The following is a 26,391-nucleotide window of genomic DNA, read 5'->3' on the forward strand; positions in this document are numbered from 1 at the left end:
GAGCATACAGTAAACTCGATTATCCGGGGTAACTGAGGACTTGAAAACCGCGAATAGTCCGCAATTGAAGTACACATTAACGTATTAGGATTGTTTAAAAACAAACATTACAGTGTCATAATTAAAATCTCTTAACTAACGTTTATATTAAATTCTACTTTAATCATCATAGTCCACGTGAAAATGCGGTACTTACAAAGAATGCTGTACAGTCCAGTTTTACATTACCTTACACTAACTTGAAACAAAATACAGTCCAGCTCTTTCAATGCTCATGCAGCATATTGTTTACTACACACGTATTCTAACGTGATATTGAGATTGTCGCTCACTGGCGACCACTCCCGAGTTAAAGAAAAATTTTCAGCAGCAAAAAGAAATTAGAGAAATAGGCCACCGATAATCCGCAGAGCAGAAAATCCGGTCGCGGACAATAGAGTTTGCTGTACCTCAGTACCGGTATGTCCGCGTACCGTTTATGCCAAGTACCATTCAGAAAATGAGTAGAAATAAGTGTCCAAGGAATAGAAAAGCAACTGGAATCACTCAACAGAGGAAAGTCCACTGGACCTGACGGGATACCAATTCGATTCTACGCAGAGTACGCGAAAGAACTTGCCCCCCTTCTAACAGCCGTGTACCGCAAGCCTCTAGAGGAACGGAAGGTTCCAAATGATTGGAAAAGAGCACAGGTAGTCCCAGTCTTCAAGAAGGGTCGTCGAGCAGATGCGCAAAACTATATACCTATATCTCTGACGTCGATCTGTTGTAGAATTTTAGAACATGTTTTTTGCTCGAGTATCATGTCGTTTTTGGGAACCCAGAATCTACTATGTAGGAATCAACATGGATTCCGGAAACAGCGATCGTGTGAGACCCAACTCGCTTTATTTGTTCATGAGACCCAGAAAATATTAGATACAGGCTCCCAGGTAGATGCTATTTTTCTTGACTTCCGGAAGGCGTTCGATACAGTTCCGCACTGTCGCCTGATAAACAAAGTAATAGCCTACGGAATATCAGACCAGCTGTGTGGCTGGATTGAAGAGCTTTTAGCAAACAGAACACAGCATGTTGTTATCAATGGAGAGACGTCTACAGACGTTAAAGTAACCTCTGGCGTGCCACAGGGGAGTGTTATGGGACCATTGCTTTTCACAATATATGTAAATAACCTAGTAGATAGTGTCGGAAGTTCCATGCGGCTTTTCGCGGATGATGCTGTAGTATACAGAGAAGTTGCAGCATTAGAAAATTGTAGCGAAATGCAGGAAGATCTGCAGCGGATAGGCACTTGGTGCAGGAAGTGGCAACTGACCCTTAACATAGACAAATGTAATGTATTGCGAATACATAGAAAGAAGGATCCTTTATTGTATGATTATGATAGCGGAACAAACACTGGTAGCAGTTACTTCTGTAAAATATCTGGGAGTATGCGTGCGGAACGATTTGAAGTGGAATGATCATATAAAATTAATTGTTGGTAAGGCGGGTACCAGGTTGAGATTCATTGGGAGAGTCCTTAGAAAATGTAGTCCATCAACAAAGGAGGTGGCTTACAAAACACTCGTTCGACCTATACTTGAGTATTGCTCATCAGTGTGGGATCCGTACCAGATCGGGTTGACGGAAGAGATAGAGAAGATCCAAAGAAGAGCGGCGCGTTTCGTCACAGGGTTATTTGGTAACCGTGATAGCGTTACGGAGATGTTTAACAAACTCAAGTGGCAGACTGCAAGAGAGGCGCTCTGCATCGCGGTGTAGTTCGCTCGCCAGGTTTCGAGAGGGTGCGTTTCTGGATGAGGTATCGAATATATTGCTTCCCCCTACTTATACCTCCCGAGGAGATCACGAATGTAAAAGTAGAGAGATTAGAGCGCGCACGGAGGCTTTCAGACAGTCGTTCTTTCCGCGAACCATACGCGACTTGAACAGAAAAGGGAGGTAATGACAGTGGCACGTAAAGTGCCCTCCGCCACACACCGTTGGGTGGCTTGCGGAGTATAAATGTAGATATAGATGTAGAAACAAATATTCTGAAGAAAAGCTGTAATACGCCATTTGTTCGATGATAAAGCTACGACTTAAGAGATGGTGAGGAGTTGTACACTACTTTTAACTCTTAGGGAAAGTTTCCCGCAAGTATCCCCACTAGAATTACTGTTGCGTCACAGTTTAATGCATCCAGTCTTCAGAGTTCCACGAACGTGCCGCTAAATGAGATAGATGTTTTTACCTTTGGTGTAATAAGGCTACTGTTCATAAGCTGGTCGTAGTTGTTGTATGAACATGTCGCGAAATCCGGACTGATTTAGTCAGAATATAGTACGTTTTTATTTATTTTTTTGTGTTACGTGTAAGTTATTGTTACTAACTGCGATTTCAGTGAACTGTTCCTCGACTAATCCTTGAGCCTTTTGTCAGGCTTATTTGTTAGTATAGTTCTGTCCGTCGTGCAGTCACAGCACTTTTGCCATAACGCTTTTAGGTTGGTCCCTGATGCACTGGCGTTCCTTATCGAAAATCTAATGGTATTTCTGTTGCCGTTTTTGGCACTTTACTTTTTTTTTAATCAGTGTTGTAGAGTGTGTTTCATTTAATAGGTAATCTGAAATACACTGCCATCATAAAGTCCATTGTTGTAGGTGGTTTATCAACAACGAAGATTCATTTATAGTTGGTGAGAATTTATAAGGACTATCGTCTTTATTTCTAGCTGGGAAGTTCTGTGTGTAAATAAGCAGCGTAAGGTAACGTGAATCTTCCGTAGCAGTCTCAAACCGAAAGCCTTGCAGCATGCGGCGAAGCTGCACGACAGGTATTTTATTGTTGTGAATGTTTTTAAAACCTTGGCTCCACCACCGCTATTTGGTGTCAGTTCGAAATTAAGAAAACCATGATTGTTGATATTAATGGAGTAGCCAAACAGAAAAGCGTCTACCACCATAAGAAAATAGTTTTTGAATATGGTATCTGTGAACTGCCAGCCTTATCTTCACTTTCGCATCACTAAACCGTGTTATTCATGTAGATGCGATTTTTCCTGTAGATTCTACATGACATGCCCTTAGTCATGGGAATAATTAGGGATGAACAAAAGTGATACGTAATGAATTATTTGGGAATTAGCTCTCTCTCTCTCTCTCTCTCTCTCTCTCTCTCTCTCTCTCTCTCTCTCTCTCTCTCTCTCTCTCTCTCTCTCTCTCTCTCTCTCTCTCTCTCTCTCTCCCCCCCCCCCCCCCCTCTCTCTCTCCCCGTAACCCCCCCCCCCCCCCCACACACACACAGAGTATGCGTTAACATTGATGTTAGCGAGACTTATTAGCGAATAAACAAGCAGTTGAATATTGCCCAGTATTTCCGCTTTACTTCGCTGTCAGTTCCAGTCCGTTCAATATCACTAAACAGAATCGGAGGGGTTCGTGCAGGCTCGGTTCGCTCAATATCGCCAAGGGGAAATGCGCAGGCGCCAATGACCAACCTACAACGATCGAGATGTGTTACAGTCTCATTGCCGTGTCTTCTCTGTCAGCAACTTGGTCTTCCGCCGTATTGGGGTATGATGCTTTCAGACTTGCGAAAGCACCTCAGCTGCTCCATCTGGTAAAGTCTTGTTAAACTTTAATTAATGTTAATATCATACTTATAATCATTAACATTTATAATTTAGTAACGTTTTTACGACTTCTACATCGACGGGATTAAACTATCCTACCACCAATGAAGAGACTAATGAAAGAAATTTTTAATATCATGCCTCGCAAAAAGAATATTAATGTTCCTTAATTCGTAATATGTGTGCGACAGCAATCCACAAGTTTGTTTTCTTTATATGGGCAGTATAGTGCTTTGTGAGACATTAGTTATGAAAGATGAAAATAAGAACTTGTTTCAGTTGGTCTCTCTTTTCTCAGATTTATAGTCATATTTCTGCTTATGAAATGCAGTATCAGCATTTTCAATTATTTTATCCTCCAGCATTTTATGAGATATGAAAATTCAGTGGCAGCTTTCCTTTCTCAGATTTATAGTCATAAATGTTCCAGTTATGAACTGTAGTCTAAAAATTTTCGTTATCGGTATCCTTAAGCATTTCCAGAGAGTTTTGATGATCTCATGACGACGTACATACTTCGCCCTCCTGTAAGACCATTCCCAGAATTCGAAGATGGGTGGAGATAAGATCAATGTATAAAAAAAGGCTGTCGTATTTATTTGATGATAGTCCGCCATATAAAATTATGGAAATTTGATGGTATGCGTAGTTTCATAATGGCTAAGTTTGTTTAATGCATGATTACTATGTAGTAATGCGCATTGAGTCTTAAATGTGCATCTGGAAACTTGTTTTTTGCAAATTCTTCACTGTGAGAAATTACATCATTCAAAATCATGTTCTGATACTGCTGGGTACGATATCTGCACTGTGCATTGATACACATTTTAACACATTTTGTTTATTTTTTTTTCCAAGCAGGACATTTCTTATATAGCGTTCAGAATTGTTAATAGTAACCCATTCTTCGGAATAGTTTCCTTCACTTCTAAGCGTGCGTTTTCGAGGATGTAGACTATTAACTGCTGCATCACAAAAATAAAATTGTCCTCAGCCCGAAGGTAGTATCGATCTAATGTGATTGGGCGTGGTCGTACCGGGGAAGTTATGGCCGACCTCCTGTCCCTGTAAAGTGACACAGGCAGATATCACAGGATTGTATTTTTTATCATTTTAACGTGAATCCTTAACTACGTTGTAATTTAAAGTTTTCCTTTTAGTATGCAAAGTAGCCAATGATTAAAGAACCAGTAAGTGAAAAAAAGAAAAAAAAAATCTCGAAGGACTGGCCACAGAACGAATCTCAAACTTTTATAGTCTTAAACTTAGTCACTGAGTTATGTGGTCCATACGTTATGAATTGCAAATAGATAGTATTGAACTTTTAGATGAACTGCTAACATGAAATGCTGTTCAAAAGCGGATACGATCAGCTTCATTAAAGCTACGGTTCCGCACGTGACGCTTCCAATTTGTAGGAAGCAGACTTCATGCACGATTTTAAAGGCTCTTGTTAACAATTAAATAACTTGTCAGACTTTACTAGTTTGTCAGGTATTTAGAGTGTGCGGCTTCGTTTGGTGTGTTTGTGAGGAATTTTGATTGATGTCATATTTGACAAGCTGGCGGACGTTGTTTGTTTCACCGCGTATTTTTAGCGAGAAAGAGTTTTCTCACGGTATTGTAGGTTACCACAGTTGTGAAAACTACGCTCCAAGAAGTATAAAAACAAGAGAGCACTGGCAGTTACCAGAATGGTAGCGGTGTTGCGTTTCCCATCCGTATATTACGCGGGATATTAATAAGAAAATCAATATTTTACGCACAACGTACAAGCAGGTGTGCAGTGAATTAAAATAAAAGAATCTAAGCTATCCGGGTCTTCCACGGTTCACTTACTGCATATGTTCCCACGTGGTAGTATTGTAATGAACTTTCATTAGATGTTTATGGATACATTTATCTCCGAGTTTCAACCACTCCGTGGTCCAACGTCTTGTTTTCTTTTGCTTCTTTGTACACAATGCTGATGTCACTGTAAGTAATTGTTTACGTGGGTAGCCATTCAAACTAGTGTCGAAACACTTTGCGACCCAATTTGCACAGTATGTCAGCTGCTTCGAATGTGAGGCTAAAATTGACAAAATACGTTATACGTCTGCCCTCTTGTTCGACAAACTCATGGAAAGAAAACAGTAGATTTGACAACCAAGTTTGATCATTTGCATGGACCTTAAGTGAAACGATTTTGTTCGCAGTCACCACAGTAGCTTCAGTGCGCTAAATTACAAGACTCTCCGAATGTCTTCGCAATAAATCAGGTATGCATTTTCTAGGTGAAGTCTCTGTGTAGAGTGCTAATTGATTTTCTAGGCAATACTCCAAACGAAAGTTCATAGATAATTGGCAATCATTTCCGTTTACCGTCCAGCACAAGCTACGATCTCAAATACTTCGGTAATGCTGAAGACACACGCCTACTGACTTCAGTTAAAAGTTATTGCGGGCAGTATCATAACTAACAATATCTGTGAAAACCGTGTTTGCGTTAGAAAAGATAGAGAGAAACTGGCCCAGAAAACTCGTAAACCGCAGAAATGTCAGTATTTCCTGAAGACAAACATTGGAATTTTTTACAAGAGGTGCTCGTTGCCGTCTGACGATGGGCCTAGACTCGAAACTAGTTATGGGGATACATCCGTGTTACCTATTATTCATTCAATAAGTGTGGTTGCTTGCAGTTTTCTTCCTCACTGATATTTAAGAGAACTGCCTAACAAAAGGGAAAACTGCAGTCGTGTCACTGGTGTGTCAGTTAATGCTGTAAAATGACTTGTCTCAATATGCAGGACGTTTAGACATTTCTGGCGTGGACACACTCACTTCTTTAGTTAACAAGAAATCTCGTCATTGGATTAAAATCACAACGTCGGTTGACACACGATTTGCTAAGCCACGATGTCCAGGTGGTCTGACTTGATAGGCCACATGTGCATTTTTTTATCTACCACTTAGTCACACGCTGCAAACTCCTAGCATTTTTACGGATGTCACTGATGTGACGTGATGCAATACACCGTTATCACATTTCATGCTTGTACAGTGACATTAATCGAAAATCTTTCAAACTGATGTTTAGCGCGGCCATTGCATGAACATGCGTCGCACGTTTCCATTGACCGTTGACACATTACAGGATTTTCGTTGCTGTAAACCTACTCTCCAGTTAACGGATATAGCATTGTAACTCGTAAGGAAATGTGTGTGGAAAACATGAAAATGTTTCAAAGGAAATAACTTTTTCAGTTCTGTTTTGTAGTCATTATTATTATTTACAAAATCGGCGATAAGTTGAATAAAGTCAATTCTTATAGAGAAAGTTTACGACAAAACGCAGGATGTATAGTGAGGATATTGATAAGTACATCGTGGGCCTGTATGTTTATGCCTTGTGCCAACAGCGTGACTTTCTCATTCACCTGACGAGCGTTCTTTATTCGGTTAATCGAAAATAGGCCTTCATGACCATCATAAATGCCCATATTAGGTTATATTTGGAAGACAAGGGCAATGTAGGTGTATTTATCGATTTTATTGAAGTGGTTTGAGCATAGTAAATACTCGAATCATCGCTTCGTAGATTTGTTCAAGGTCGTAATTCGGCCTGAAATTCGAAGTAAGTGAACCAGATATTCGTAACTATACCCTAAGAGACCTTTGTGGCTGTTCACGATCAGTGTTGAAAGTATTGGATGCAGTTAGATACCGTGATGCACCATGACCAAGAAGTTAATAAACCGCTAAAACAAAATTCGAATTAGTGTTCTCTATCACAATTTACAGCAAAATTAAAGAACACAGTTCATGGTGGATGAATTGAGATTATCCGTCGATGTCATTTGCGTTCAGGTAAATGTAGTACATTGTTTCTGTTGTTCTAACTTTACCGGTGCATTTTGATTCATTCGCCTGTTTTTAAAAGCAGCCAGATAGTGTAAATGAGAGCTTCGAAACACTAAAGGAAACCACTGTGGTTCGTAGCATCGTATTGCATACCAGGATATTCTTATGCAGGTGAACGAAGATTTTGGTGGCACGGCTGTATTCTTCGCCTGCATCCTCGAAGTGTGGCACAGTAGTGCATGGACGTACCTAATAACGGCATCCGTTCTTGCTGCCCTCTCCCTCCTGAACTGTGGACGAGATTTGTTCTTCGGCAAAGACTTGTTGCGGTCGGTGCCAGTGAGGCAACTACCGTTACGACGTGAAAGGGTGTGAAGGCAGTAAAGAATCGCCGAGACGTGGAATTCGCGCTGTCATCGAGGATAACATTACGAAGCAACATGCCGTCCGGAAATGTGGACCTCTTTCTACTTCCGCTCATCGCTGTTCATTGTGGCCGAATATTATTGTAGCTCAACCACAGAGTAGAAAGCATACAGCACAGCTACAGCAGTTCCTGGAGTTAGTTTTTCAGCAGAGGTTCTCTTTTTCACTGTTTGTATGTAATACCTCTCATTCGGTTCTGACGATACAAATGGGAACAAAAAATTTACATCCTTTGTATCTTCTAGTTTCATATCATAGCATGATTATTAAGTGCCTGTTTGTTTTTCGATATTGGACACAGTTACTGTGATATTTAATTTCAAAGTACTCTACAGCATAAACTATGAAGGGCTTGCTGTGGAAAATACGGTCGCTGGCTACTTTACGTTTGGGTCATTTCAGGTGATACGTTGCTGTGTGCTAAATTTAGTTAACCTATGGAAATTGTTTTTTACTGCAACTACAGTGTGGAGAAAATAAAAGTATTTTATTGATAGCGCTGGCTCATAAGGCGCTGCCTGACGGCGACACGTGCAAGTGGCCTGTTGAGCAGTCGTGAACACTTCGTCCAAGTAGGCGCTTGTTTCTCAAATTAGTGATCGCGATTCGTTATTGTATTTACTGCTGAAAGAAAATGATGATGATGATGATGAAAAACTCTACACAATCGGTAACATAATCGAAAAGCCGAAGCACATCTCGTAATTTTGGACAAAGCTCGTCAAAAGTTTCTTTCGGTTTTCCAATCTCCTGTTTAAGAAATGCTGAACATCGTGATGGAAGTGCGGTGGAGCACCATCCTGTTGAAAGATGTAGTCGGCGCTGTCGGTCTCCAGTTGTGGCATGAGCCAATTTTCCAGCATGTCCAGATACACGTGTCCGGTAACGTTTTTTTCGCAGAAGAAAAAGGGTCCGTATAACTTTAAACCGTGAGATTGCACAAAACACGTTAACTTTTGGCGAATTGCGAATTTGCTGCACGAATGCGTGAGGATTCTCTACCGCCCAGATTCGCACATTGTGTCTGTTCACTTCACCGTTAAGAAAAAATGTTGCTTCATGACTGAAAACAAGTTTCGCACTGAACACATCCTCTTCCATGAGCTGTTGCAACCGCGCCGAAAATTCAAAGCGTTTGACTTCGTCATCGGGTGTCAGGGCTTGTAGCAATTAAAAACGGTAAGGCTTCTGCTTTAGCCTTTTCCGTAAGATTTTCCAAACCGTCGGCTGTGGTACGTTTAGCTCCCCGCTTGCTTTATTCGTCGACTTCCGCGAGCTACGCGTGAAACTTGCCCGCACGCGTTCAACCGTTTCTTCGCTCACTGCAGGCCGACCCGTTGATTTCCCCTTACAGAGGCATCCAGAAGCTTTAAACTGCGCATACCATCGCCGAATGGAGTTAGCAGTTGGTGGATCTTTGTTGAACTTCGTCCTGAAGTGTCGTTGCACTGTTATGACTGACTGATGTGAGTGCATTTCAAGCACGACATACGCTTTCTCGGCTCCTGTCGCCATTTTGTCTCACTGCGCTCTCGAGCGCTCTGGCGGCAGAAACCTGAAGTGCGGCTTCAGCCGAACAAAACTTTGAGTTTTTCTACGTATCTGTAGTGTGTTGTGACCATATGTCAATGAATGGAGCTACAGTGAATTTATGAAATCGCTTCAATCATTTGTAATAGCCCTGTATGCTTCACCGCGGCGATATGCGCCTGCGAGTCATAGACGCTGGTCGGCGGCAAGGAGATAAACTTACACACGCACCTTGCACCGCCTGTGTCGAAGGCGTACGGACATTCGATACGATTATCGATGACACCATGACGACTTCTCTGCAGTTTAATTATCTTGGGAGCCGGATTCCATGCTTTGTCCAAATTAAAACCATTATCTCTGTTTAATAAATTATTAGGTAATCTAATTTCTATAGCTTCCTTGAAGACAGAATCCCAGAAGGAAGAGGTAGATGTAGAATCTTCACATCATTGTATTTCATGGAATGCCCTGTATCAATACAATGTTCGGCCACAGCTGACTTTTCTGGCTATGATAAGTCTGTGTATCTTCGGTATGGGTGCTCTTTTTTCGAAGATAGGCCGTATTCTCTAGAAACACTGTGTTAACGTGATCTTCTGCCCTCCCACGAAGATTGCAGCTTTACTCGTCTCTGTAAAGGTCGATTTATTGCTTCGTAAGGCGGGTGTGTATCAGATTCCATGCGGAAATTGTGAGTAGTCATACATAGGTCAAACAACACTCACCGTTTATGAGGTATGTGTAGAACATCGAAGATACACATGCTTATCACAGCCAGACAAGTCAGCTGTGGCCGAAAATTGTATTGATATAGGGCATTCCATGAACTACAGTGATGTGAACATCCACCTCTTCTATTTGGGATTTGTCTTCAATGAAGCCATAGAGATTAGATTAGATTAGCTAATAATTTATTAAATAGAGATAATGCTTTTAATTTGAACAAAGCATGGAATTTGGCTCTAGGGATAATTAAACTGCAGAGAAGTTGTCATGGAGTCATTGCCGCCGAACATACGTCGATAAGCGAATCGAATGTCTGGTTGCCCTCGCCACGGGCGGCGCGTGTGTAAGCGTAGGCCTCTTTGTCGCCGACCAGTCTGTGGCTAGCAGGCGCTTACCGTCGCGGTGAAGCATGTGAGGCCGCGCTTGGCACCCTGTCGTAAGCCTTGCCATTTAGTCTGATGATGACTGGACGATGCGCGGCGAAATATCAGTGGAAGACATTTTATTTGCTCGGCTGCATGCGTGGAGTTTAATGAACTATTTATCATTCCGCGAAAAGTTGTAAATGCACGTCGTCCATGTTTTGTTAACAGAGAGACATCACCGCGATGTGCGTACATTTGAAGATTTCAAATGCGAGTTGGCACCAGAACGTGTTGATACATTCCACTACCTGGAAAACGTTTACGTAGTAGCAGTTCACCGATCTGAAATAATGACTGGTTGCTGTTTACAATATGTAACTATTTCCAAGCATGAAAGTAATGTGTGGACAACATAGTTATGTTCTTTTCAGAAATGGTCTGCAAATACCCAATCATTGTTTATGCCTCACTAGTATTAAGAAATTGGAACAAATTTACTGGCTGCTTGCCAGTGGACAGGTCACATTTTCCCTCAATTTATTCAATTTGACTTGTTTACTGACTTTGCTTTAATTGATCTTTTTTCCGTTTGAAGACCATAAATGTAACGTAATTATGTCTAGTTAAATATAAAAAATATGTGCGTTTCATACCGGAATAATAAATGTAGTGTTACCATAATACTATACTGAAGCCGCATTTATTGCCCTGTCAGAAATTGTTGCCTTTTCTTTTTTTGAAACTGAGAACCTAGCAACTTCATACTTACTTACATCCCCTACTTATGTATCACAGAAAGTACTTAACAATAAGCTTCCCAATGGCATAAGAGTGGAGGTTATGTGAAGTATGTTTAATTTGTCCGAAAAATCACAATTCACTTAGAGAAAAATGAGCTGCTCCCTTTGCACTTTTGAAAGTACCGGTAACTGAACCAACGCGAAAGATCAGCTGCCGGTATTTTCCTGTAGAAGTATCAGAATATATTACGCCTGCATACATATAAGATGTTCTTGTTTGGAAATGAAGTCTACTAAAATAAGTAGCTTGTAAATTTTCTTTTATACATTGTTTATCGCGGAGACTAAGTTGCCATACGTTTTTATTCTTCTTCCAGTGTATGTCTTTTCTATGCTTTTTATTTTGGGCCCTAATTGCTGTGTTTTACCATATGATCAACGTATATCGAACATTTGCATGTATCAGCTAAATTTGTAAGTCATTGACAATTACAACTCATTCTTGAAAGAGGATTACGTTACTAAGGTCCCAGAATTTTTTAAAAAAGCGAAGGGAAAAATAATACGTAGCGGGATGCGAACCGACGCACCAGCTAGATTCTTTTACATAATTAGACACACTAACCGCCACGTCACTGTATAACCTTGCAACTTGGTTTCAAACACTGTGTTGTTTTCAACTGTCGTTATGTTTTAACATTAATCTTACCAACAGCGACGCGTTTGCGAGAGATCCTCAATATCTGGAGCAACCTATTTTCATTGGACATACATAGTAGTAGGAAACTTATTAAACATGGCTTCTCCCACTTCTCAGAATTCGATACGTTTCCGAAGGGTGATAGACATCCACGACGGTCGAAACTGGGCATAACGCTGTTGATAAACTCTCGACACATCGATATATAGAAATTCTTCAAAAAGTTATATATATAAGTCCTCAAATCTACCAAGATATATCGATATCTTATGGCAACATGGAACGCCAATATTCTTATTTTACATTATATTTTTTTCACAGTTTTCGTTATTTGTTGTCCTTTTGAAATTGTAGTAGGACATAATTTTACTTTCACTGTGTGAAGTCATACTACTTCTTGAGCTTTCATCACGTTCAATCATCCTCTTTGTGTGAAGCAAGTATATGTGGCACCAAAGTAATAGTCCGATTGTGGTGGTGGTGGTGGTGGTGTGAATAGAATAAGATTTCCGATGAGAAGAAATAGCACATCAGTTGCGTTAAAAAAAAGGAAAGAAATTAACTCAACTAGTGTGCTATTCCGTCACATCGGTGTTCTTCAAAAACAGTCGCTGAAAATACTGAACAAAAATCTAAATGACACGCTTGGTCTTTACTCTGGGCGGAGAAGTGCGAGAGGAAATGGGCGCTCGGCGCTGCCAACAGAAATTGCGGCGTTTAGCTTCACCACGCAATTTTGACACTAAAATCTGCAAGGTCGCTGGCGTTGGCAGAAATGTAAAGACTGGGAGGGAAGTCGACATGAAGTGTTCGGACAAAGCTTGATATGAGACGAAACCGAACGACGTACCCATCCGTCACATTTTATTATGCCACTTGCTGACGTTCATTAATGAGGGTGAAGTTTTTTTGATACATCTCCAATGTGTCGTTGTCTTGAAACTTCGCACTACAAGTCCTAATACAAGAGAGCTAAGTGTGTCAAAATGAATATGGCGCCTGCCGTATCGATATTAAATATTGTGTGGGTAAATGTCCTCATCACATCCGTAATTCCGTGGATTTTGTTAAACGCCTTGATAGCTTCAGGTTGGATGAGTCAGATATCATGGTGAGTTTTGACCTCGTTTCCTTGTTTACGAGGGTACCCCTTCGCGAGTCACTAGAATTGATTAGTCAGAAGTTTGACGAGAAGACCACTGAACTTTTTAGGCATGTCTTGACTTCCATGTATTTTCTTTTTAATGGAGAATACTACGAACAAACGGAGGGAGTCGACATGGGTAGCCCACTCTCACCAGTGGTAGCGAATTTGTACATGGAGAACTTCGAGGAGGAAGCCCTGTCGTCATCCGTATGGAAACCCTCTTGCTTTTTCCGTTACGTGGACGACACGTTCGTCATCTGGCCACATGGTATGGATAAACTCCTTGACTTCCTTACACATCTAAACTCCATACACCCCAACATCAAATTCACTATGGAGACTGAAACGGAGGGTAAATTACCTTTCCTTGACGTCTTGGTCAAGAGAAGGGCTGACGGCACCCTAGGTCATGGGGTGTATCGGAAGACAACGCACACTGATCTGTATTTGCACGCAGACAGCTGCCACCACCCTTCACAGAGGAACGGAGTACTTAAAACTCTAGTACATAGGGCGCGCACTATCTCTGACGCAGAGAGTTTACCCCAGGAATTGGAACACCTGAGAACTGTATTTCGAAAAAATGGGTACTCAGAGTGGCAGATTCAACGTGCTCTCCGCCCAACCACTGCAGCACAACCTGTTGAGATGGATGAAGTCACGAGGGAGGAGGTAGCCACTGCATTTATTCCATACATAGGCGCACTCTCAGGGAAAATCGCCCGCATTCTGAAGAAACACCAGGTCGGAACTGTGTTTTGTCCTCCGAATAAAACTCGTGCACTGGTGGGGAGCGCCAAAGATGACCTCAGTTTGAGGAAGGCCGGCGTGTACCAGATTCCGTGTCAATGTGACAAGTCGTATATTGGTCAGACGATGCGTACCGTCGAGGATCGATGCCGTGAACACCAGAGGCACACTCGACTGATGTATCCGAGCAAGTCGGCGGTCGCTGAACATTGTTTGGCGGAAAATCACGTGAGTATGACCGCACGAGGATTCTGGTACAGACGTCGAGATACTGGGACAGCGTTGTTAGAGTTGTTGTTGTCGTCTTCAGTCCTGAGACTGGTTTGATGCAGCTCTCCATGCTACTCTATCCTGTGCAAGCTTCTTCATCTCCCAGTATCTACAGCAACCTACATCCTTCTGAATCTGCTTAGTGTATTCATCTCTTGGTCTCCCTCTACGATTTTTACCCTCCACACTGCCCTCCAATGCTAAATTTGTGATCCCTTGATGCCTCAAAACATGTCCTACCAACCGATTCCTTCTTCTAGTCAAGTTGTGCCACAAACTTCTTCTCCCCAATCCTATTCAATACCTCCTCATTAGTTACGTAATCTACCCACCTTATCTTCAGCATTCTTCTGTAGCACCACATTTCGAAAGCTTCTATTCTCTTCTTGTCCAAACTAGTTATCGTCCATGTTTCACTTCCATACATGGCTACACTCCATACAAATACTTCCAGAAATGACTTCCTGACACTCAAATCTATACTCGATGTTAACAAATTCCTCTTCTTGAGAAACGCTTTCCTTGCCATAGCCAGTCTACATTTTATATCCTCTCTACTTCGACCATCATCGGTTATTTTACTCCCTAAATAGCAAAACTCCTTTACTACTTTAAGTGCCCATTTCCTAATCTAATTCCCTCAGCATCACCCGACTTAATTTGACTACATTCCATTATCCTCGTTTTGCTTTTGTTGATGTTCATCTTATATCCTCCTTTCAAGACACTGTCCATTCCGTTCAACTGCTCTTCCAAGTCCTTTGCTGTCTCTGACAGAATTGTCATCGGCGAACCTCAAAGTTTTTACTTCTTCTCCATGAATTTTAATACCTACTCCGAATTTTTCTTTTGTTTCCTTTACTGCTTGCTCAATATACAGATTGAATAACATCGGGGAGAGGCTACAACCCTGTCTTACTCCTTTCCCAACCACTGCTTCCCTTTCATGCCCCTCGACTCTTATAACTGCCATCTGGTTTCTGTACAAACTGTAAATAGCCTTTCGCTCCCTGTATTTTACCCCTGCCACCTTCAGAATTTGAAACAGAGTATTCCAGTCAACATTGTCAAAAGCCTTCTCCAAGTCTACAAATGCTAGAAACGTAGGTTTGCCTTTTCTTAATCTTTCTTCTAAGATAAGTCGTAAGGTCAGTATTGCCTCACGTGTTCCAACATTTCTACGGAATCCAAACTGATCTTCCCCGAGGTCGGCTTCTACCAGTTTTTCCATTCGTCTGTAAAGAATTCGCGTTAGTATTTTGCAGCTGTGACTTATTAAACTGATTGTTCGGTAATTTTCACATCTGTCAACACCTGCTTTCTTTGGGATTGGAATTATTATATTCCTCTTGAAGTCTGAGGGTATTTCGCCTGTCTCATACATCGTGCTCACCAGATGGTAGAGGTTTGTCATGACTGGCTCTCCCGAGGCCATCAGTAGTTCCAATGGAATGTTGTCTACTCCCGGGGCCTTGTTTCGACTCAGGTCTTTCAGTGCTCTGTCAAACTCTTCACGCAGTATCTTATCTCCCATTTCGTCTTCATCTACATCCTCTTCCATTTCCATAATATTGTCCTCAAGTACATCGCCCTTGTATAAACCCTCTATATACTCCTTCCACCTTTCTGCCTTCCCTTCTTTGCTTAGAACTGGGTTTCCATCAAAGCTTTTGATATTCATGCAAGTGGTTCTCCTTTCTCCAAAGGTCTCTTTAATTTTCCTGTAGGCAGTGTCTATCTTACCCCTAGTGAGACAAGCCTCTACATCCTTACATTTGTCCTCTAGCCATCCCTGCTTAGCCATTTTGCACTTCCTGTCGATATCATTTTTGAGACGTTTGTATTCCTTTTTGCCTGCTTCATTTACTGCATTTTTATATTTTCTCCTTTCATCAATTAAATTCAATATTTCTTCTGTTACCCAAGGATTTCTATTAGCCCTCGTCTTTTTACCTACTTGATCCTCTGCTGCCTTCACTACTTCATCCCTCAGAGCTACCCATTCTTCTTCTACTGTATTTCTTTCCCCCATTCCTGTCAATTGTTCCCTTATGCTCTCCCTGAAACCCTCTACAACCTCTGGTTCTTTCAGTTTATCCAGGTCCCATCTCCTTAAATTCCCACCTTTTTGCAGTTTCTTCAGTTTCAATCTGCAGTTCATAACCAATAGATTGTGGTCAGAATCCACATCTGCCCCAGGAAATGTCTTACAATTTAAAACCTGGTTCCTAAATCTCTGTCTTACCATTATATAATCTATCTGATACCTTTTAGTATCTCCAGGATTCTTCCAGGTATACAACCTTCTTTTATGATTCTTGAACCAAGTGTTGGCTATGATTAAGTTATGCTCTGTGCAAAATTCTACAAGGCGGCTTCCTCTTTCATTCCTTCCCCCCAATCCATATTCACCTACTATGTTTCCTTCTCTCCCTTTTCCTACTGACGAATTCCAGTCACCCATGACTATTAAATTTTCATCTCCCTTCACTACCTGAATAATTTCTTTTATCTCGTCATACATTTCATCTATTTCTTCATCATCTGCAGAGCTAGTTGGCATATAAACTTGTACTACTGTAGTAGGCATTGGCTTTGTGTCTATCTTGGCCACAATAATGCGTTCACTATGCTGTTTGTAGTAGCTAACCCGCACTCCTATTTTTTTATTCATTATTAAACCTACTCCTGCATTACCCCTATTTGATTTTGTATTTATAACCCTGTAATCACCTGACCAAAAGTCTTGTTCCTCCTGCCACCGAACTTCACTAATTCCCACTATATCTAACTTTAACCTATCCATTTCCCTTTTTAAATTCTCTAACCTACCTGCCCGATTAAGGGATCTGACATTCCACGCTCCGATCTGTAGAACGCCAGTTTTCTTTCTCCTGATAACGACGTCCTCCTGAGTAGTCCCCGCCCGGAGATCCGAATGGGGGACTATTTTACCTCCGGAATATTTTACCCAAGAGGACGCCATCATCATTTAATCATACAGTAGAGCTGCATGTCCTCGGGAAAAATTACGGCTGTAGTTTCCCCTTGCTTTCAGCCGTTCGCAGTACCAGCACAGCAAGGCCGTTTTGGTTAATGTTACAAGGCCAGATCAGTCAATCATCCAGATTGTTGCCCTTGCAACTACTGAAAAGGCTGCTGCCCCTCTTCAGGAACCACGCGTTTGTCTGGCCTCTCAACAGATACCCCTCCGTTGTGGTTGCACCTCCGGTACGGCCATCTGTATCGCTGAGGCACGCAAGCCTCCCCACCAACGGCAAGGTCCATGGTTCATGGGGATGCGTTGTTAGAGAGGCCATCGAAATTCGCACCAATGACGACCTCATAAACCGTGACTGGAGCTATAATCTTAGCAAGGCTTGGGAACCAGCGATTGGGTTAATCAAGAGTAAATCTAGCAAACGTATAGTTGTGACGACCACGGCGGACAGAGCCATCACACCGACGTCATCTCAGACGCCATCGCAATCTGTTCCACCGCGTGACCCTGGCGCGGGGCGCCGACGGCGGAGGGAGCGCGCCGCGGGCGGAGGGTATTTAAATCGGCCGCCGCTGCGACCGAACCCAGTTCCCTCAGAGCAGCCATAGCGTACGGATCTCCGTGCAGGCACGTTCACAGGAGCTCAGTCCGTCAGTTCACCTGATGATGGCGACATGTATGATCGCCGAAATATTGTGCCCGTTGGACACTATAGACCGCCAGCACACCCGTGGATATTTTGATTATCTAATACGCCGGGAGAAACTCAAGAATCACAATATTGTGTTGGTCGTCACGTTTTTAGTAAGCGTTCAGAGATGAGTGTTATCTGACTTCTATACAAATCAATGGAGCCGCCATGTGCTTTCCTGCTGTCTACGAGGGCTGCCCAAGAATTTTGCCGAGTCTCAAAGCATTCAACCATCTGGCACCTATCACCACCGCCTCGACAAAGTGTAAGGAGGGGGGAACGGCGAAAGCGTCGCATTTAAATGGCAATGCAGTTGCACTGCCTACCACTTGTTTTATATTTCACATTTCTCAACAACATGGATGAAAAACAAAACAAATATTCAGTATTGTCGTGTACTCAGGTTGCCACGCAATCGCGACTTACTTAGTTCCATAATCGAAAAAAAAAAAAAAAATCTTTCCAAGTGAATGTTGATTGAAATATTAGAGCATTTTTGTAACCTGATTATGGAGACGTAAAAATTCTAAATGAGCAAAGCACTGTCGATGGTATACTCTCTGTTTTGTGGCTCAATGATAGTAGACGACGACTGACTTTCTTCTAAACACTTCTATAAGAGCCATATTGGATCGATTTCCAGATTATCTGTATTTACTAACCTGGGGGGGGGGGGGGTGTGATACATTATAATTTCTTTTGTGAGAACTACATTTTGACCAAATGCATTTTAATGTTGTTTTTACAATAGAGTGCTACTAACTCTTACAAGTTTCTGAACGGACCATTTACCAATTCATATATTTTTCTTTTGAGGGTTGTTTACAGCTAATGCTGTTTCTCATATCTCAACTTCCATAGTTCATGGTGTTTCCAAACCCTCTCTTTGAAATTCCTAGCATCCTTGACATGTATCGCCCATCTTCTGCAAGCTCAACTTAATTTCCTTTTTTGCTCTGGGATCCACTTCCACACCTCCTTTCTCGATATATTATCATCTATTCATTAGAACTGCTATACCATAGCAACTGCTTCCTCTCAAGAGCTTCCATTATCTTCCATTCCACTTCCATAATTTTTATGATTTCTTCATTTCTAATGTGATCTAACCCTGAGACTCTTGCAATTCAGCCCCAGTTATCCATTTCTGTGGCGAGTTCTTGGTCTTTTTCTTTCTTTCTTACTTCCAAAACTTATGACGCATGTGTATACATGTACATATGCATTCCACTGTTGTTTTGTATATAGACTAGTCTTCATCACTTTAGTTGTGAACTGATTGTTCATTATTTGTTTGTCAGATAACATGTTTACCTTGTTCAGTCCCAATGTGATGAGGTAGTAGTCAAAGGATTCCTAATGTATGTGGCTGTCTTTCAAAATGACTTGTGAAACCATTTAATCTGACAGGCTTTAGTTATCTGTGTACAATTCTAGACCTTTAGACATCTAGCCCGGTTAACGTTTGTAAGATGGTACAATAGTTAATTGTAGGACTCACAGTCGAGAGGAGGGAGCTCAAATTCCCATCTATCATCAAGGTTTGGGTTTTTCTAAATTGATTAAAGATAATATCTGGATGGTTGCTTTGGGAGGAACACAACAATCCTTGACCAGTTCAGTCCTGTGTCGTGTTTCTAATTATCTCTTTAGTAACAGGGCATTTAATCCTAGTCAGGGAGTGTGTTCCAGAACTTCGAAGCCTGCTGTGTGTTAATTTTTAGTGCATGTATCTTCTACATATTGTTGCATGTATTGGTTACTTGAGAGAGGAGTATGTTGTTACAATATACCACGTATAATGAAGATAGACATCATTTTCTTTTTAACAACCTAAGATTTTTCAAACTACATCAATTACGTACACCATTCAAACATACATGACTTAGTTGCTTGCAACATTCTGGTAATAAAGCACACGTGCTCTCTCTTTTTGTCTGTCTCAGTATACATTATAGAAAACTACCACTGTATTGAGCAGCACCTTAGGATAAGGTATAAAGTCAGCTGTTTTGTGATGCAAGACACAAACAACAGTTTGACCACACTGAACCAAAGTTTATTCTTCTTCCACATACAAGTTTATAACAATTGAGAACAGAGATACACACACAAAAACACCTTAGGTACTGATAGAAGCACTTACTGACAGTAAGTAAGAACACAGTATGAGAGCGGGTACATGTTGCACTGTGCTTATAAAGGGGAGAGCTGCAGCAGTGGGTGCGGTGAATGCCATGTTGTGTGTACAAGTCATGTGACCCACTGCAGGTGATCTCTGATGGCCAGCCCTTGCAGGTGCTATTGTCGGGGTATTCAAAGTGTAGTGCGACAGTGACCAGGTTCTGCTGTGTGTATCCAAGTATTACATGCAGGATTATAGCACCACTCCTCCCCCCCACCCCCCACCCACTTTGGAAAGACACTCCACTGATATGCATATCGAGGCGACTGTTGAAACAGAAATGGCTTCTATGTCGGATGCTGCAGCCAATGATCGTGTTGGAGGGAAGACGATTGTGGGCCATAATCAGTGGGGAGTGGCAGAAGTGGCTCAGCCATGGACACATGGCAGTTGGTCCTCTGCAAAATCCCATAAAAGAGAACTGATGAAAAGGGCACTGGTTATGTCTAGTCATGGCGGAACTGTGCTGATGATGAAGGCACTGGTCATTCCATTGGGGATGTCAGTAGGGAAAGATGCACTGGCACAGCTGGCAGCAGAATCACTGATGGCATTGAAGCATTACGGAAAGGCCTGATAGCAGGTGTCAAGGGCTGGATCCTGGAGGAAAGGCATGAAGTGCAACATCCACATAGAGGTTGGCTCGCCCCATGGCAGGACCATCCTGCGGTGCTGGTACAGCAGACACTTAGGAAGGCAGCAGTTACATGGCCCTTGCCGTGGTGTGAGGACGCAGTTGGTCATTGTGATGCACTACCGGCCCATCACTGGTGCACACCATACAGAGGCAGTGCCTTTAGCAGCTGTGAATTGTGGCAGAAGTCCATTTGAGTCGATGGCTGAACCCTTGTGCTCAGAATGGGGGTGCCAAGAATGAAGTGTAATAAGGGCCACTTCAATTGGCATTGGTGGGGCAACTTGAGCAGCTAAAGGTAGTCGTGTGGCTGGTGATCGTGGAGCTTCTTGGCCAGACTCCAATCTCCCACCTGCATAAACCTGTAAGAACTCAAGAAGTGTGCAAGGCATTATCCATGAAGGAGTCTGTGATGTACTTCTTCATTTGAACCTTGATTGTGCGGATGAGCTGTTGTGCTACATTGTTAGATTGTGGGTGAAAAGGAGGAACAGGCTCGTGGAGAATACCCTGAAGGGTGCAGAAATTAGGGAAAGTTGGAAACATAGACGGCGGACTGCTATCTGACACAAGCATATAAGGCAATCCTTCAATAGAGTAAAATTTGGAGAGGGTTTAAATCGTATCTGCAGTCGATAACAAAGGGTAGCAGATAATGTATGAAAATTAAGATAAAGCATCAACAATAAACAACCAGTAAGAAGGTAGGAAGGGTCCAGCAAAATCAACTTGGATGCATTCACACAGACACTGTGGTGTGGGCCATGGAGAGATTGTCGGTGCCTATTGGGTAGCACACTGAGAGCAGGCTGTGATAAGATGTCACCATCAATGCTGGGCCAAAACAAGTGCCAATGGACCAATAGCTTGGTACGCGAGTCCCCACAATGCCAGTGATGTAGGATCAAGTACAAAGTAGTTACACAAAGGATCAGAATTTCCACCCAGAGGCCTGTCCAGCAAGTCAAGCTGAACGAGGTGAACAACTTGATGCAAAATTGGACCAGCAGTGACAGCAGCTGTGATCTTGGAGCCCATAATACAAAACCCTGCCACTATACTTTTCCGTCTCATAGAGTTCGTCTCGACCAAAAGTAGGATAAAATCCCACCCTAAGACAGAACTGGCATGTTGCACAGTAGGACGAAAATGTATTTCATAGTTGTAGTGAGATAGAAATAAGGCCCAACACTGGAGGAGAAGTGCTGCTTTGTCAAGGAATGAAGCAGAAAGATTGGACAATGAAGCTAAAGGCTTGTGGTCAGTAATGAGATGGAACTTGGATCTACAAGTTGGGAGTAGCGCTGCTGGCTAGATTTTGAGCATTTTTGCTGCGTAAGCTATTGGAACCAACCTCATGTCGATGTGTGAGAATGGCCCCAAGCCCATACTGGAAGGTGTGTGTAGCCAAATCCAGGTGAGGTGGCCTGGATTGGAAAGTAGCCAAACAAGGAGCAGAATGTAATTGAGATTTCAAAAGTCTAACTCACACTTGCAGGCCGGTAGCCACTGGAAAGGAACATTCTTGTGGAGCAACTTGTGGAGGGAATGGGCCAATGTGGACGTGCCCAGAATAAATTTGTGATAGTGAGCAGTTTCAGCAAAAAATGCATGGAGGTCTTCGACATTTGTAGATCAAGGCAGAGCCATGACTGTGGTGACATGATGATGTAAGGGCTTTGGCATAAAGCCTTAACACCATCTCGAGAAACTGCAAATACTCAATGGATGGCTGAAAGAAAAGTACGACTTGGCCGAGTTTCATTTCTGCCCTGCAGTATGTGAGACTGTGAACAAGAAGGTGCACAAGTTATGTAAATGCTCTTCTGTGAAGGCGTCCATCACAATGATGTCATTGAGATAGTTGATGCATCCCGGAACATTGTCCATTGTTCCAGAAAATGCTGAAAAATTGCCAAGGCATTAGCCACACTGAGCGGGATGCACCGATATTGGTACAGCCTGAAGGGTGTGTTAACCATAAGCAGTCTTTTAGACTCCTCATCCAATGGAACATGCAAATAGGTTTCAGATAAATCAGTTTTGGGGAAAAACTGTGCCCCTGGGAGTTTAGCCAATAACTTGTCTGGATGGGGCAAAGAGTAGATGTCAGGCATGGATTGAGCTTTAATTGGAACTTTAAAGTCACCAGAGAGTTGAAGCTGACAAGTTGGCTTTTTAACAATCACGAGGGGCTTAGACCACTCATTTAATGTGATAGACTACATGACCTCAAACTGCGTAAGCCTGCCCAGTTCTGCTTTCACTTGATCACACAAGGCCACTGAAATACGGCACACATGGAGAAAACATGGCCAGTTGTAGCTTTCAGGGTAATGTAGGCCACAAAATTAGTGACAGTACTTAACCAATCTGAAAAGAGAGACAAGAACTCAGGATATACCTGCTGGTAAGGGATCTGGCATCGTATCTGAAAAGGAAAAAACCAAAAGCATTAAAAGCATTCAAACCAAACTAATTTGCAGTCCGCATAATATACTATTAGAAAATTGAAGGAATGAATGTGCGCTTGTTGTAACTCGCCAAACAACAAAGTAAATGGAGGCAATGCCGGAGGGCCCAATTCCGCATAAGTCTGTAACCACTTGTAGTCTGAGCACTTGATCAAAGTGTCAGTTTGTTATGATTCGCAAGCACTAGAGAGACACAATTAACATCCATGTCCTGTCATTTAGTGTCCTATCTGCCTATAGTTGTTACGACTCACCCAGCACTTAGGGCATGTGATCCTGTCATGTTGCACGAAACTGTATGGGCAAGATGGGAGTGTGGAGCACTGCCATTGCTATGGCATTGTTTGCTGTTATCGTTTGGCACATCACTAACCAGTGTGGCATGGAAGCCACGGTTGTATGGCTGCCACATTGTCCTCGCCCCCCTCCCCCCCCCCTGAACTAATTGACGCCTGACATCCAGGAACAGGAGCCATTGCAGCCATGTGACACCAAACTTCATTCTGATCACCTGCAGCATGAGATGCCTCGAAAAATTGGGCAGTATTTAACGCCTCAGCCAAAGATGGACAGTTCCCGTGTAGTGCATGTTGACACACCTCCTTGTCAGTAGCCAGCTGAATTATGGCAACACAGACCATGGAATTGGCATATGAGTCATGATGAGCATTGGTAACCAACTGACATTTGTGACTGAGACTGTTGAGTTTTGATTACTCAAGCCCTGTAGAACTTGGGGGGGTTGTTTATAACAGCAATAAAATCCTACATGTGCTGCAATGACGTGTGTGTTTATGGTGATAATTTGACAACAACCTACACATTTCTTTGAATGGAAGTGGTGCAGTTTCCTGGAGCAGGACTAACTGGCATGACTGTTAGATCTGAGGAGAAATCTGAGAAAGGAACAAATATTACACGTTTGCATCAATGATACCAAAGACAAGAAAGTGTTGCTGAAGTTGCTTCTAATAGGCTTCCCAGTCTTCAGCTGCATCGTTGTAAGGGATAAAGGGCAGTGGTAAGCCAACAGCATGGGAGCCTGTGTAATCCATGTCACCGTCAAGTTCATGATAGTAGCCATAAAGCCTGCTACTGCTCGAGGAGAGATTTGAGCACTGCCTCCAAGGTAAGAAGAACCAAAGGAACAACCAGGAGACTAAGCACATGAAGTAAACATCACACCTGTTGGCAACTGGGTCCTAATGTAAGACACAAACAACAGTATGGCCACAATGAACCAAAGTTTATTCTTCTTCTGCATAAAAGTGAACAGCAGTTGAGAACATACAGAAAAAGTGCCTGCAGCTCTGCATTTGTAAAGGGGGGAGGGGGGGGGGGGTGTCTAGTAGACAGCGTGGCAGATGCCGTGCAGTAAGCACAAGTCATGCAGATGGCTGGCGTTTGGTGGCTGTGGCTGGCCCATGCAGATGCCATTGGTGTAATATTCGAAGCATAGTGTGCCGGCAGCCTGGTGCTGCTGTGCGTATCCCTGTATTACGTACAAGGTTATAGTAAGCTGCAAGGCTAAACTTATTGGTTTATGACTGAAATTGTATTTTTAACATTGATAGTGAATTGCTCAGTATGAGAAAATGTCCAGCACTGTATCATTTCTTTTTCTGTGTACTAAAAAGAAGCTTTTCTTTATTTTTTGTAGCTCAGTTGTGGAACAAACATGCCGTCGATGAGAGTCTCTGCACTTCAGTATTACTTTCTTACATAGCAGAGAGCTCTACTTCATATCCAATGCTTCTTGGTGAAGAGTTTGCAAAGGACCTGAAAATACAAATGACATTGTTTCTTGTAAGTATTTGTTCAAATTTTCATGGACTCCCCCCCCCCCCCCCCCCCCCCACACCTACCTACCCCTACCCATCTCCCACCACTCCAGCCTCTCCCTCTTTTCTTTCTCACCAAGCTGCTTTTCCTTTCCGTCATCCCCTCCCCGCCCCCCAGCCCCCGCCCCTGTAAATATAAATGTCTCTGTTCTACGTAGCTGGGTAAATGTGGTTATTAATGAATGAATGAGAAGCTTATGCTTCTCTAAATTTTTGCTGTGATTCAAATGTACTTTCTAGCTGATCCTGCCATTGTGCCTCACACGGGACAAACAATAATAAGTCTTCAATAGAGTTAGTATGAGTAAATATAATGGAAAACAACCAAGTGTCAGTTCTGAAATAATTAAAGAATGCCACTGATACATATTATCTATTTTTATGTCCTAATTGTTTCTGATGTTTGTATTGGTATGCATTAATGTATTTTGTAATATTGACAGGCATCGAAGTACATGATAGACTTCAGATCAAGTCATTGCACACAGCTGCCTACAAATTTATTCAGAATGCCTTGGGATCTCTCTCCGGAATCTGATTATGTAAAAATATGAAGAAGAAGTAATTATGGAGATACGATTAAGAAAATAAGTGATACACTGTTTATGGATGTATACTGCATAAGATTTTACATTGTAGTGCTTTTATTGTGTATCTATGTATATAGTCAGAATGGTACCATGCATTCCATTTCATTTTTCTTTGTATATTTATTTTCATTGACTCATCATTATATAGAGCTTACAACTGGTAATACTCATGATTTTTTTTTCCCTTCTCTGTAAGTGTTTAGTGTGTATACAGTTGCTCCATGTGTTTAACTCTCTGTGGACCTTTTGTGGTATTAGGTATTTGCAAACATTTTAAATACTCATTTGACTGCAAAATATGCTTTGAATCTGGATCATGCATGACACTTTTATTTTTATTTTTATTTTCTGTAATTGTTTTGTATTGGAAAATTATGAAATTCACTTAAAATGTAAATTTTTGAAATTGAATAAATAATGTTTTCTTGGTCTATAGAAACCTTTAAGTTTAAATGAAAGAAACAACTTACATTTATTGTGCACCACATTGGTCCTGATTTTCCAGACTGTCTGTTGTGGTGCTTTTTTTCCCCAATGATTAAGTGTAGGAGTTTTTTACCTATGTGTGTCACAAGAAATTACAACTTTAACTTATATTTTACTTTGACATCAATGTCAGAATTTTTGTGACTTCATTTTAATTTTTCCTGAAATGAAATAAACAGTTTTTCCCTGAAATGAAATAAACAAAACATACCCACCAGAAAGATAATGTACTAGATTTTGTGCACTATGCATTATTTTTGGCAGTTACTCTGTCCACTCAGTGGGTATTGTAGGCAAATGAATTAAGTAATTTGTACTTCCTATCGCAAACTATTGTTACGTTTTTATTTGATTTATTGTCAAGAAAGTT

At 41.9% G+C, this 26,391-nt stretch overlaps 1 protein-coding gene across 1 annotated transcript in view; it reads left to right on the forward strand.

Moving 5' to 3' along the window:
• LOC126187947 (phosphatidylserine lipase ABHD16A) overlaps positions 1-25,974 on the forward strand; it is a 181,388-nt gene extending 155,414 nt beyond the window's left edge. The window contains exons 11-12 of the mRNA XM_049929322.1: positions 24,765-24,910; positions 25,389-25,974. Coding sequence (XP_049785279.1) covers positions 24,765-24,910; positions 25,389-25,499 — 257 coding nt within the window. The 3' untranslated portion in view covers positions 25,500-25,974. The remainder of the gene's footprint in view (positions 1-24,764; positions 24,911-25,388) is intronic.
• The last annotated feature ends 417 nt before the right edge of the window (positions 25,975-26,391 follow it).

This window comes from Schistocerca cancellata, chromosome 5 (assembly GCF_023864275.1).
Source record: "Schistocerca cancellata isolate TAMUIC-IGC-003103 chromosome 5, iqSchCanc2.1, whole genome shotgun sequence".
Lineage (NCBI taxonomy): Eukaryota > Metazoa > Arthropoda > Insecta > Orthoptera > Acrididae > Schistocerca > Schistocerca cancellata.